The sequence below is a fragment of the Varanus komodoensis genome, unplaced genomic scaffold (assembly GCF_004798865.1).
Source record: "Varanus komodoensis strain SLA01 unplaced genomic scaffold, ASM479886v1 scaffold22, whole genome shotgun sequence".
Classification (NCBI taxonomy): Eukaryota; Metazoa; Chordata; class Lepidosauria; order Squamata; family Varanidae; genus Varanus; species Varanus komodoensis.
Window position 1 is genome coordinate 17,473,831 of NW_025335606.1, and position 14,390 is coordinate 17,488,220.

At 44.4% G+C, this 14,390-nt stretch overlaps 1 protein-coding gene across 2 annotated transcripts in view; it reads left to right on the forward strand.

Annotated features, from left to right (window-relative positions):
- Positions 1–12,601, forward strand: part of TBC1D25 (TBC1 domain family member 25) — a 17,182-nt gene extending 4,581 nt beyond the window's left edge. Inside the window, exons 2-6 of one of the 2 annotated variants that reach the window (XM_044431286.1) lie at positions 1,704–1,813; positions 2,404–2,558; positions 3,501–3,625; positions 4,024–4,212; positions 4,722–12,601. In XM_044431286.1, coding sequence (XP_044287221.1) covers positions 1,704–1,813; positions 2,404–2,558; positions 3,501–3,625; positions 4,024–4,212; positions 4,722–6,086 — 1,944 coding nt within the window. In that variant the 3' untranslated portion in view covers positions 6,087–12,601. The remainder of the gene's footprint in view (positions 1–1,703; positions 1,814–2,403; positions 2,559–3,500; positions 3,626–4,023; positions 4,213–4,721) is intronic. The other variant, XM_044431287.1, reaches the window with a different exon arrangement.
- The last annotated feature ends 1,789 nt before the right edge of the window (positions 12,602–14,390 follow it).

A 14,390-nucleotide genomic window follows, 5' to 3' on the forward strand; every position in this document is an offset into this window, starting at 1 on the left:
GTATCATCAGCGTACTGATGATACCCAGCTCTACCTCTCATTTTCCACCAATCCAGGTGAGGCAGTGGCTGTGCTGAACCGGTGCCTGGCCGAGGTAATGGGCTGGATGAGGGCCAATAAACTGAGACTTAATCCACACAAGATGGAGGTCCTGTTGGTGGGTGGCTCGGGCCTTGGGATGGGGGACTTGGGCCTTGTCCTAAATGGGTTTGCACTCCCTCTGAGGGACAGGGTTCACAGCTTAGGAGTGCTCCTCAACCCTGAGCTGTCTCTAGAAGCTCAGGTGATGGCGGTGGCGAGGAGCGCCTTCCTTCAGCTTCAGCTGATATATCAGCTGCATCCCTTCCTGGAGAACGACTGCCTGGCGACTGCCTGGCAACAGTGACACACGCGTTGGTCACTTCCCGATTAGATTTCTGTAACGCGCTCTACATGGGGCTGCCCTTGAAGACGGTCCGGATACTTCAGTTGGTGCAGAATAGAGCTGCCAGGTTGCTGACGGGGACTGGGCGTTGTTCTCATATAACCCCAGTTCTCCATCAGCTTCACTGGCTCCTGATTGAAGTTCGGGCCCAATTCAAGGTGTTGGTTATGACCTATAAAGCCCTAAACGGCTTGGGACCTGGATATCTAAAGGAACGCTTGCGTCCATATATGCCCTCCCGCCCCTTGAGATCAGCAACAGATGCCCTTCTCCGGGAACCCTCTGTGAATGATATTAGGAGGGTGAGTACCCAGAAGAGGAATTTCTCTGCGGTGGCGCCCCATCTATGGAATGCGCTCCCCAGAGAGGTCTGCCTGGTGCCGTCGTTATTTGTTTTTTGGCGTCAGGCTAAGACCTTTTTATGTAAAACTTATTTTAATTGTTAAATTGTTTGTATTTATAGGATTTTAAATTTTTAGCCAAGATGCACCGGAGGTTTTTAAATAAAATTTTTATTGTTATATTGTTATTTATTTATGTATTTTGTTTCTGTTGTGAGCCGTCCCGAGGCTTCGTTGCGATGGGGGCGGCATAAAAATGTTTTAAATAAATAAATAAATAGCTATGTACTGGGGGGAGGGGGGCAGTATCTGAGACTACTTCATATATTTGGGGCCTCATGTTTGGGCTCTCATATCCATAGTGATAAGAAATACAGACAGCCATATCTGCCCATTCATTAGTTAGTACAACTTGCTTTTTATGTGTGTTGCAGTAACTGTTCCTTTTCTTGAGAGGGACTATTTTTGTCTGTGTGTGTATGTGTGGTCATAGAAATGCCAAATGTTTAGCTTGGTGCAACTGAATTGATGTAAATGGGATTGTATTGCCATATGCCTCTTTGTGTATTGAAACAGTGGCAGTGACAGCATTAGTCATTCCCTCATTCTAAATTAAAGTAGAATGGATTTTATTTTATTACAAAGAACACATTCCTGATGCAGAATTTTTGTTTGGTCTAATCAGGTATGTATATTTGCTACATAAATAGTATTTAAAGGCTGTTTTTAATGAGGACAGAAGGACACCAAGTCTCATTATCCACCATGGTAAAAAAACCAGAGCTGTCACATTCTGGCAAGTGAGGAAGCTTATGTTGGAATAGGTCTTTGTACTGGGTCTCCCCAGGAAGTGCTGTATCTCTGAAGTCTTCTGCTAAAGAGGACCGTTTGCCTCGGGTTGTTTCTATGGTCCTACTCACTTTCTGTAATCTTTGCAGAAATGTGAAGGCTTCTTGCAGCCTGAATTCCGTACTTTTGCTGTGGATCCACAGATCACATCGCTGGACGTGTTGCAGCACATCCTTATCAGGGCCTTTGACCTCAATGGGTGAGTCCTGGAAAGCAACTGCATGGCTAGGATAGGGGAGGGGAAGAAAGGGAATAGCTTCCAGTTGCCATGCTGGTTTTCCGTCAAATGAAAGCCAATCTTCTTGCAGGTCAGGGACAGTAGGGCAGAAAAGTGAAGCCTGCTTCTATTTTCATATCTGGATGGGCAGTGACAACTCATGGAATGTGGGAATAAAACTGAGATGAAGACAAGAAGGCCTCAGATGTTGACTGTAGTGTCTGGGTAGATTTAGGTTGGGAGACCCAACCTATATAAGCAACTTTCTGTTCAGGTATTAGGAAACTACCACTTTGGGAGCTGTTTCATGCAGAACAATTTGCTTTGGTGCGGAAAGTAGCCTGTCTGCTGCTTGTATAGTTGTCTGGGATGAAGGTGCATATACATCTCTTTCAGCATGCATACATGGCACAGGAATTCCTATATACATACATGGAGTGAATTAGACTAGTATTGACTGCATGTGGGTGTACATGCGCTATTTGCTGCACAGAAAGAACAACCATATAGGTTTCATGCAGCAAAAAGGACTCCTGTATGATGATATAAATACCTCTTTCTCTTAATTGCAGGAAGAAGAATTTTGCCATCAGCTACCTGGGCCGAGATAAACAGAGCCAAGAAACATATTTGTCATTGATGTCAGACTGGGACCTTGGCATGGCCTTTGCTGGTGCCTCCAAGCCTTACTTGCAGCTCAAGATAGACATCAAGCCTTCAGAGGATAGTGAGTAGTTTATGCTCCTCTACCTTGAACATGATTGCTAGGAGTCCTGATTCCAGCCCTCCCATTTCTTGTTCCCTTTGCACACAATTCTCGAATACTCAACTGTCTTCTCTTGCTGTAGAAAATTCAAAAGAAATTCAGTTGCCCCATCTTCTCCGTCAGTAGTATTTTCTTGTGGAGATGTTGACTGGTAGCTGCTGTAAAAAAGAGGAGGGAAGAATCAGTCAGTGTTGACTGAGATAGAACATGAAGCATCTTACTGGAGCTTTGGAGGGGAAAAAAAGCAAAAGCCTGGAGAGGAAGAACTGGGTGTCCCCCTGCTCCATATCCCTTCTATTTCTGGTTAAAGTAGTTTACCTGGCTCGCTGCAAAGCTGTTTGTTACAGATATGTTTTGTACAGTGCAAGTTATACCTTCCTTGGGCATGTGGCTTGCAAAACCTGACACTATTAAGGAATTTGTGGATTCTGTGACTGCAGCACATAAGTGCACAGTTTTGGTACTGAGTATAGAATTCAGCCTCCTGTAGTGTGCATTTAAAGACATGTTTCTAGGTCTTTAGCTTGTAAATATAAGATATATGCAAATACAATATGACATCAGTGATGATTTCCAGTAATCAGTGTTGGAAATATCTTTGTTCCTTCTTGGCAGAAGCAGAATTATGCAAAACAAGCAAATGCGTTAAAATGTAAATTTTGCACAATGTATTTGTATTGTATATATATAATTTATATGGAGCATGGAATTCACTTGGTGCCATTCAACCCCTTTTCTTTTTGAAATGAGGCCAATGGGAGTATAGGGAGCCTCAGTTCTGTGGTTTATGTTCTTTCTGTAGCACTTCTCTGTGCAATGGGATATGGCTTTGTGAAATCATGAACCCAGAAGATGGCAGATCCCAGGCTTGAGGTCTTATCTCACCTTGCAATATTCTTTTAGGCCCCCTGCTAGAAGACTGGGACATTATCAGCCCCAAGGATGTAATCAGTACTGACCTGCTCCTGGTGGAGAAGCGGTCTTTGGCGGCAGCGGCCCTACCCTTCACCCAGTCCATCATCTCCCAGGTAGGCCTGAAAGGAGTGAATCAGTTCTTCTAAATTAGACTTCCATGCTGTGGCACTCCTTAAGCAAATCTCTAATGAAATACTTGGTTCCTAAGATAGAAAGGGGTAAAAGGAAGAAACCAGTTTTGGCTACTCTTGTCTTCCAGCCTATCTCTACCCATGAACCACGAAAGATCCCATTTCTCTTTAGGTCATCCTTGTAGAATCAGCAGACTAGCTTCTTCTAAGCTACTGTTGCCAGTAGTCGGCTGCAGCAGGGATTCAGAAGCCATGATGTGAGTGCTCAGATAAAACGTAGAGCAGTTGGAGGAGGACTGCTTGATCTCTTACTTCCCAGCTTTTAAATCACCAAGTACAGGTTGCTTGCTGACCTCAGCTTTCTCCTTTTCTCTTCCCAGGTGGGCAGGACACTTTCAAAAGTTCAGCAGGCACTCAGCTGGTCCTACGGGGAGGATGTCAAACCTTTCAAGCCCCCACTGAGTGACTCAGAGTTCCATACATACCTGAACCATGAAGGGCAGCTAACGAGGCCTGCAGAACTGCGTCTCCGGATCTTCCATGGTGGAGTTGAACCCTCGCTGCGTAAGGTAAGGTTGGGCCCTCTAGGAACCAGTCCTCTGTCTTTCAGCTTTTGTGAGCAAGAACAAAGCTTTTCCTTTGCTCCCACTCTGAAATTGTAGTCTCTAAGCCTTCCTGAAACGATGGTGCAATCATGCCAGGCTCTAGGGTTGGGGTGTTGAACCCCTTCCAGCCTGGGGATTGAATTGAAACTCTTTGGGGTTGCATTCCAGGGGGGCAGAGGCAAAATGCCTGCATATTATACCTTTAAGCTCTTCTTACTGGTAATTAGGTTTTAGGGCAGGTATTCTGTCTTTTAAAATGGGACATAAACTGTGTAAAACTGGGAGAACCCCAAATTATTCACCATCAATAGAAAGAGGATGGGGCTAGGGGAGGGGGTATAGCCAATGCAAGGAAACCTTGGAGGTCCTCGTTTTACCGATGGTTTTAAGGTTCAGCACTCCTGAGGGACAGGCCTACCCTCTGTTAGTGCAGAAAACTGTTTCCAAAGCTGAATCATTCTTGTTTCCTGCAGGTGGTTTGGAGATACTTGCTGAATGTCTATCCTGATGGGTTAACTGGTCAGGAGCGCATGGATTACATGAAACAAAAGACACGGGAGTATGAGCAGGTGAAGGGGGAGTGGGAGGCCCGGGCCAGCCTCGAGGATTTGGATTTCATTCGCAGCAATGTGCTGAAGGACGTTTTGCGAACAGATCGCACTCACCCATATTATGCCGGCTCAGATGATAATCCTCACCTGACAGCCCTGCACGACCTGCTAACCACCTATGCCGTGACACACCCACAGATCTCCTATTGTCAGGGCATGAGTGACATTGCCTCCCCCATTCTGGCTGTAATGGATAACGAGGCTCATGCCTTCATCTGCTTTTGTGGCATCATGAAACGCCTGGAGGGCAATTTTCAGGTAGACGGGGAAGTCATGTCAGTTAAGTTCTCCCACCTCAAGCTGCTTCTCCATCACTCAGACCCAGAGTTCTACTCCTACCTCCTCTCCCGTGGTGCCGATGACCTCTTCTTCTGCTATCGTTGGCTGCTGCTGGAGCTGAAGCGCGAGTTTGCTTTTGAGGATGCCTTGCGCATGCTGGAGGTCACCTGGAGCTCCTTTCCTCCTGACCCTCCTGAGAAGGAAGTGGAGCTGGTGGGCCCACCAGCCAAGCCTGGCGACAGCAGCCAGCCTGTCCGGAGAAGACACATGTTACGACCAGCTTGCAGTTTCGAGGCAGCTGGGGATCAGCCCTGCCAGGGGGCTGTTTCTGAGGAGAAGACACTAATGAAACAGTCTAGTTTTGGGGAATTCAAGTATTATAGTACTCGTAATGAGGACAGTTCAGAAGATGACCCATCGCTCAAATCACAGTGTTCCGTGGAAGAGGATGAGGACTGTAGCAGTGAACAAGATCCATTGATCCAGATTACTAATGTGGCCAAATCCTTCTCTGCCCCTTCACTCCGGATCTTGACGCCACCCTCTCAAGACTCTGTCTCCTCCTCAACCAATGGCAATGAGGAAAGCCAGTCTGAGGAGGAAAAGGGGGACTTCGTGATGAATACGCCTTCTTCTCCCACCCATGGGCCTGCTGCTCCAACTCCTCCTGCTGCTCTCAGCCTCCCACCCCCACAGGAGTTTGGCAGAGGCAACCCTTTTGTACTCTTCCTGTGCCTCGCCATCCTCCTGGAGCATCGCGATCACATCATCAAAAACAATATGGACTACAATGAGCTGGCCATGCATTTTGATCGCTTGGTCCGCCGACACAACCTGAATAAGATCCTTCACCGCGCCAAGGCCCTCTTCGCCAACTACCTGCAGTCTGAGGTCTGGGACTCTGAGGAGGGAGACGAGGCAGCAGCTGAGTCTCCTGCCACATCATGACCCCCTTACTCTTTCGAAATGTGGGGACTAGTTCCCTGCTGCCATGATGGTGCAAGCGTCTATGTGGAAGGGTGTACAATGAGTCAGCTAGCTCGTGAAGTGTGGTTTGGAGCAGTTACATTGAATTGTTGCACTCAATATACCCTCTGTCCAGCATACTGTATTTTTAACGATATCTTTGTGCAACACGCAGTTCGGCACAGACATTCTATCACCTGTGCCCCCCACCCTTCCAAGTGCTGATGATTTTCCTAGGAAGATCTGCCATGGAGCAGCCAGGTTCTTCCCATTTCCCCTCTCCTAGTCAGTACTTCCCTTGCATTTCTCCCTCTATTCTATTCGCCTCTTTAGTTCTACTGTCCTACTAGAATGTTGGTTGCAAAGTGACCATGATGGACTTGTGACCCTTCTGGAATCTCTGGAGTTTTCTCTCCTGGGCAGGTTTGCAAGAGAATTTTTAATGCTGAATCCTGATGTGACTTCATTTCATTCATAGTGTGGCTGTTTGTGCTCGGTGAAAGCCCTGCACTTTCACCCTGCACTTTCTTGAACCCTTTCTCAAAAATGGGCCTTTTATGCTAGTTCAAAATTTTTGGCCCAGGTTTGGGATTTTTTAAAAGCACTTTATTTTCTCTAGGGCCTTGTTTTGTTTCTCTTCTAATACTGTATTTGTTTTAGCTTGAAATCACTTTTTAAAAAACTGAACCTACGGCCTTGAAAAAACACGCTGGGTGTGTTTAAAAGCAGACTGGCAGCATCCCATTGCCCCTACTGGCTGTTTTTTAAGCCATGCAGGTTTTCTTTTTAAACTGGGCCATCTCAAAGGTCCTTTATGAACTATTTAAGGGGAGCCAGCTGTCCACTAAAACAATAGTGAGGAAAAATAAATGGAGTCTCAATGCCACAGTGCCCTTAATAGATCTGCTCTTAGGTAAGACATAGCTTGTGTTTGGCTCACACATTTTGTTCTAACTAGTGATCTCCCCAGCTGTTGAATTCTTCAAGATTCACTTGCTGAAAAACAAGTCAGATATGTTTGGTCAGATATGATTCATGTTCAGTCATGGTTATTGGACCTACTACATTAGCTGGTCTCTCCATGCAGATGCTTGGTAATGTTGCCAAATTGTTGGCTTCTCTTGCCAGAACATTTAGGAACAAATTCTGTATTATATAGTGGAGAGAATTCACCTGTTGGATGTTAATCCTACCCTGAGCAGTAGCACATGACAGTGTACAGTAACTGACTTCTTGATAGAAGAAGAAAAAAGTGTCTTGACTCCTTGAGTTACCATTCGGATTGCTTCTGCATTAAACTGGGTACCAGAGCTCTTGTGACCCAGAATTAGAAGTGTGAGCACTGAAAGTAGTTTTATCCTTAGGTTAAAAACTCGGCTGTGCTGAATTGCACCACTTTTCTTGGACGGAAGTTGGATTGCTTGGGTGATTCACTCTGCTTCATTTACCATTTTGATCAAATGAGCAGAATGGGCAGATCTGCTGGTATTAGCCAGCCAGGTCAATCAATATTCTGTTTGGAAGCATCATCTGTTTGTTCTGATATGTGCTTTTGGGTCTGACTCCCCTCTTAAATAATGTCATTCCTATTTTCAGTGACAAATTATTCTGAGATAGCAGGAAAAGGAATTATTTTCCCTCCTCCCTACATTAATGTTTGGGGGTGCCAGTATGTGCCCTGTTCATTCAGTTTCTCTCTACTACCCCTCAGAATTCTCCAGAAGCACACTTTGCTTGTAGCTGGCTGTGTCCAAAATTCCCAAGCTGGGAGACTTTGGGGTGGTGGGGGAGGAGGGCAAAGAAAAAAGCTCTGAAAAGCATCTGTTTGACAGTGCCTGATAAGTGTCACTCTCTACTCATATTTTTTCCACCAGAGCAGCCTTTGTATTAGCCAATTTTCTTGTCTTTAGTCTGCTGCTGGCTAGCAGCGGAAGGCAAAGGGGGCCAATTGACAGGCTTCCCTTCAGCCGCAAGGTCTCAGACAGGCAGCTTCCTATGCAGATTGGCTCCTGGCTTGATTCCGCTGTTCTGTGAATTCTACTGCTCTGGGAATGCCCATCTTAGTATAGCTAAGAGAGACTCGAAGCATAACATTTAAAATGCCTGCAGACAAAAAAGCATAATCCATTCTTTTTAAATTTGTAGGGTGACAGGATTAGATCAGGCCAAGATCTTTAAAAAAGCATTTCCATCCTTCTGTAGAAATGACCACTAGAAGAAGTTGCAGCTTAGTTTCGGCTAGGCAAATGAGCTGCTTTGTGCTCACAGCAGCTGATAAATACATTATGGTTGTCATAGGGATTAGCATTCCCCATGGTGTGTTTCTCACCACTGTCTACTCTCCTCTATATCACTGTATGAGCTGGAGCCTTCATATTGTACTCATTATTGTATCCCACCTTTTCACAGGGTTCTGACTGGTCTCCGATACAAGGTGCTAATGAGATGATGTATGGTCATGCCAGCTTCAGTAATGCTGGAGTCTCACATATTCCCAGGTCATTCACTGCCTTGAATCCATGTCACCTTTTTGTGGTGGTAGAGGCAGAGAAGCTTACAGTGTAAGGAGTGCAACTTGTGCAGTTCTGCTAGCTGGGTGAGAAGGAATGGCACAGGCAATGGAGAGGCTTGGCATGTGGTTGTTGATCCAAGTGGCAACCGTAATTTCAAGACTGGGTTCTTATTATCTCTTTGTTTCCTGTCAGCATAGCTGGTTGTTCACTTATTAGGAAGCATCGTTCATAAAGATTATGTCCTCCCACCCCGCTTCCCAAATGGAGGTTGTAGGGGAGTTCATTTCCCACAGAGAATACTCTTGCTGAAGGAGGAGAGAACATTTATGCAGTTGACTAAATCCATCATTAAGCAAGCTGATCTTTGCTGTTCCTGCCTCCAGCAATTCCTTGCAGGCCTGCCAGATCTACTCTGGAGGATCACCCAGCTTGCTAGAGTAGATCTGGGCTACATGTGTGGGGTTGTAGAGGGAGGCAAGACTTGATCCACCAGCAGGTCTATTCTGCTGGCAAAAGCACACTACGGGAGGACTCTTCTGCTGACCAGAATATCTACACAGCCCTACAACTAAAGGATCTACTGGTCATATCATGCAGGCCAAGAGGGTGTCCATCACGTTCCATGGACACATGCGTAGAATGAGTAGTACCTGCATGAGACTGGGATTTAAACCAGTTTGGTATCCTTGGATGTGAAGGCAGGGCAAGAATGAATGGAGGGAGTCTTAACTAGGACAGGTGAACTCATCTTCTGCAACCCACTAGTCCTTGACTGGTCTGGCTTGACATGAGGCCAGGTTTGTGGTCTGTTACCCTGCTGATCTATTTGACTCAGAGTATTACCAAAAGGTAACCACACTTTACAACTACCCTAAATGGCTGGAGCCCTTCTTATGCTGTAGGGTGCAGAGTCGTCTTCCTTCATTACTTTGGGGACAAAGCATGCAACCCAGCATGACATTTATTGTCATTACATTTGTTCCCATCTTATTTTTTATCCCATTGCATGTCATAAGAAATTGAATGTGGGCAGAAGGCGACTTCTAGGTGAGCAACCAGAGGTTGTAGGTTCTCTCAAAAGTACAATCCAACCTACTTCTTTTGGATCTCTAATTTGTGGGTGAAGAACTTGCTTTGCCTTCTTCAGTGGACAGACAGGAAACCCCTTCGCATATTGCTGCTCATGCAGAATGACTGCAACACTATCTGTTACGTAGGTCCCTGTGTGTCCAACTTTTAACAATAAGCTAATCTCAGACAAACACTTGAACCTTCACATAGAGCTTGTGAAGGGTGGATCACAGACCCCCCTTGGTGGTTTGCTTCCTACATGGTGCTATTGGAGTCGTCATGTCTCAGCCAGGTTCCCTGGGTTATGTTTCGCTTCCTGATAGCTCTTGCTTAACAATTGGGATAGTTTTTTTAATAGTTCCCCTTCATATGAGCACAGGATGGGCTTGGGCTTCTACCTTTCCCCCATACTCAAGAAACTTCCTTTGGGATCAAATCACAGCCTGCCTCTTTAGGTTTAAGACATAGACAGCAGGTGGCCATAGTAGAGTTGCCACTGCCTATATAGCCACAGTTAATTTGTTCCATTGTTATCTTTGGTCAAACAGATTTTTGCATTCTTTCAAGAACATGCAGAATCTATGTGACCAACCATGAGAATTGGCAGGAGAAAAGAAGCTCTGTACAACAGATGACAATGCCTCCAGCAGATAAACATCAGCTTCTTTAATATCATTGTTTGCCTCCAACCTTAGACAAGCTGCCTTCTAGAGGTTTCAGCCAAAAGTGTCTTGGTTCTCCAAGTCTGCAGAGAACAAGCCTATGTTACTCTAGGCTTGTCTAACCTGGGGTCCCCCAGATGCATTGAGTTGTAACTCTGAAAAGTAGCCCCAGCCAGCCATATTGGGGCTGTGGACTGCTGGGAGTTGCAGGTACACACATCTGGGGGTTGCCAGGTTTGGGTCCCCAACATCTCCTTAACTGCCACCTTCATTGATGTACTGCATATGAAGGACTGAGCCAGTTTTCTGAAGGAAGCAAATAGCGACTTTGAATGATACTATGAAAATAGCTAGCTTATGAATAAGAGAGAAGATGCTTAATTGATAAAACTTGTAGTGTTGGGTCATACCTTGGACATTACCTGCCTTGGAGTCTCCCTTGACATGCTTGCCCGCCCCACTACACCTCTCTTCCTTTACTGACATCACCAACTACCCTTTCCTGCTACAGGGTGCCTGCTTCTTTGGAGATGGGCTTAATCCATGGCTTGCAGTTCAGTGGGATGTTCTTTTGCAAAAGCCTCACTGAGACAAACACAGTCTCTTGTGCAGCTCCTGGTTTCAGTGAGGTTTTCTCAAGAGAACTTCAGAATGGGTGATCATTAGCAAGGGTAGTGAGCGGTGGCATGCTTTGCTCCTGGGCATCTGCCAACGTGGAGTTCTGCTTAACATGGGTGAATAGCACATTACTGGGTTTAATCTTTGACTTTTCTTCTTCACCCCCCTCCCTACATCTAATTTTGACTTTATTGCCACATTTTCAATACTTTGATAGCTCTTAGGACTACTACAACTCATGTTGGAAGCCAAGCAGCAGTCTCTGTTGCTGTAGCTTTTCCACACATTTGTGATTTCATCTTCATTTTCTGTGATTTCAGCTTTTAAGGCCTCCTGCTGTGATTGGTGCTGACAGCCAAATTCTGTTGGATTTCCTGCACATCTTCTCTCCCCAGTCTTTCCTGCCCTGAAACAAGACCTTTAACTTATCCAAACCTCTTGTTCTGAGTTATATTTATAACTGCTTATTTTACTCTCCCTTTGTATTATTTTTGTGCTGCTTATTTATTTTTACAAGCCTTTTTAAAAATGTGGTGCTTTATATTTTCAGGCCGGGACTTGCAGACAACACAAAGACTTTAAAGGAAGGCTGTATGTGGTTCTGGGGACTGGTTGCGCCAGAATCTCAGTGTGTGTATGTTTGGCCTGATTTCTTTTTTGTATAATTACTTGTTTCAGCTTCCCCTGAGCCCCCATATGGATGATGAATTTGCTTGAAGAGCAGAAGCTGAAAAAAAAAACCTTGTTGAAAATAAGGTTCAAATTGAACATTCATCATACAGTGGTGTCTTATAATGTGTGTAGCCAGAGGTGCATAACCTGTGGTTACCTCAGGCAGATGATTGTTGGTGTGCTGTTAGGGGTTACAGAACTGGGGACCATCTGACCCATGGGTCACAATGCATAGGGAAATTCTACCCAAGCCCCATTGAAATGAATAGGAGCATAATAGTGTTCTTGCGTTCCATTCATTTCTGTGGGGTTTCTACAAGAGAACATCCCAGTGGATGGTGTCTCCTGTTAATTAAGGAGAGGAAGGATGCTATTTGCCTTTTCTGCCACAGGTACCCAACTATGTTGCCTTGGCCCTCAGTGCAGCCACAGGGTTTTAACTGGAGAATTATAGCTGGTGTTCATCTGCTCAGAAAATGGAAATCTCTGGGCTGCTTTATTGGCAGCTCAACCCATCTTTTGAAAATTGTGAGGACTTCCCACTTTGGAGTCCCGCTAGGATCATGCCTTTGGGACATGCTTGTTTTGTTCTTTTCCCTGGGATTCATTGGGTCAGGAATTAATTCCCAGCTGGCCCAAGCAGAAAAGGCACTGCAAAGAAGTGGTGATTAGGAGGGATGGCAGGAACAAAGCTTTTGTTCTGAGTTCAGTCTTCCCCAAATCCTTCCTCTCATGGAGCATTGCATTCATAGCGTAGCATGCTTTAAGGAACCCTCCTCATGGAAACTGTTCTAACTCATGAATGTAACTTCTTTCTGGTTTGATCCCCCCTCCACTTTTTAATGTATTATTAAACTGAAACGGATGTTTTTCTTTCAGGCCTCAGGCACTTTTGTCTACCCTTGTTTAAAAGCTAATGTGATAAAGGAATGAAAGTCTAAATAAAGCGGTGCTGCTTGTTGATTTGGGTCAAAGATGCTTTAGTGGCATGGTGAGTTGTTACCGGGAAGTGCCTGCACCAGTGTTGTTCTCTACGAAGACAGGAAATGGTATCAAATCTGAAAGCCAATAAACCAGTTTCTTCAACTAAAATGAGGGTAGGGAACTGGTAGCCTTCCAGATGCTGCTGGGCTCCAAATCTTATCATTACAATGGTTAGGAAAGGTAGGAATTGTAGCTTCATTATTTATTGTGGCTGTATGGAGATGGGTGGATAGCTAAAAGGATATATTACTGTGTACTTAAATGGTTCAAATGCAAATGTGAGCCTGTGGTAAAGTTATAATGGGAAATATCCTGCTTTTAAAACTAAAACTAAACTATGCAACAAAAATTCTGTGACTGCTATGTCAAGACTAAGCTGTTTGCTTGGAAGAAGTTTCCCCATGTATTTATATAATCACGTCTTGGTTACTTGTTGAATAGTTGGTTAGCTCTGCCTTTGTAGTGGAATGAAGCAAAGTCTTTCAGGCAGCGGGACTGGGATGGGAGAAGGAAGAGAAATGAAGATGGGAATTAGTGTCTGAGTGATTCAGAAATGCATCTCATCTGTTGGCAGCACCATTTGATCTCTGCTGCTGGTGGGCCAGCACTAAAGAGCATAAGGCTTCTGCCAGGAAAAACATGGCTTGAAGCTTGGGAAGGATTTCAAACACTTGGTATGTATTCAAACAAGCTTAGTCAACTGGAGTCACTAACATTTGAAGTATAATACATAATAAATTGGAAGTAGGGAATAATTAGCTATCTTGGGAAAGAAAGCAAGTGCTATGATTGAGGATAGACTAAAGGCCATTCGATTAACTACAACATACAATTTGGCACCTACAACTATGGTGGGAATCTTGATTTGGGAAGTAACAGTACACAATCCATTACTAGCAAAATCTTTTTAAGGCTATCCAGCTTAGATTGTCAGCTTGACAGTTACAGAAGAACGTTGTCAATTGGAAAAAAAATAGGTACCTTCTATCCAAGAAAATGCTGAAGTAATTTGAGTATATTCACAGAGGAAAAAAGATTAAAGGTGTTTGGAGCCCACACTCCACATTTTTCAAGTATTTTTATGTCAGGGGAAAAAAAGTCTGGTTCTTGCCAAGCAGCTACTTCCGTTGCATGAAATTCTTGCCTAAGAATGTTATATAAAAGATATCAAATTTACACACCCAAATAATTTTTTCTTTGTGTGAAAGCTGTTTGCATACCTAACTCTTGCTTGCTTCATGCTGCATGATCAGTCCTGCAATATTCATGAAATTGTGTGCTGAAAATTATAAAGAGTTAATTTTGTTCATTGTCAGGATCACAGTTCATGGTTGCACAGGACAGAACAACCTGTCATGTCTGTTGCACAGTGAATAAGCTCATAAGAGGCAGAGTTTCAGTTGTGATCTCTGACCAAGGGTGTAGGTTCCATCTTCCCATTTCTTTTTTAAAACCACCAAACAAACATTGCAGGATTGCAAATTTCTTCACATCATTCTAGTAATTAAGAAAACATCTGTTAAACCAGTTGAGCTAGCTGGGATCTGAGGAATAGCCAATGACTTGAACAAAGCAGTCTGGTTTGCACAATCGTCACAGCTTGCTGTGGCTTATTTAAGCCAAAATGGCTTGTGGTATGCGGTAGTAATTTTTAATATTCAAGTGTCAGGTGGTCATGGTTAATGATATGTGAACTCAGCACAAGATATGTTGCTATTGATAGAAGATCATGTACAACCCCAAAACAACCCATGGGATGTAGCTGG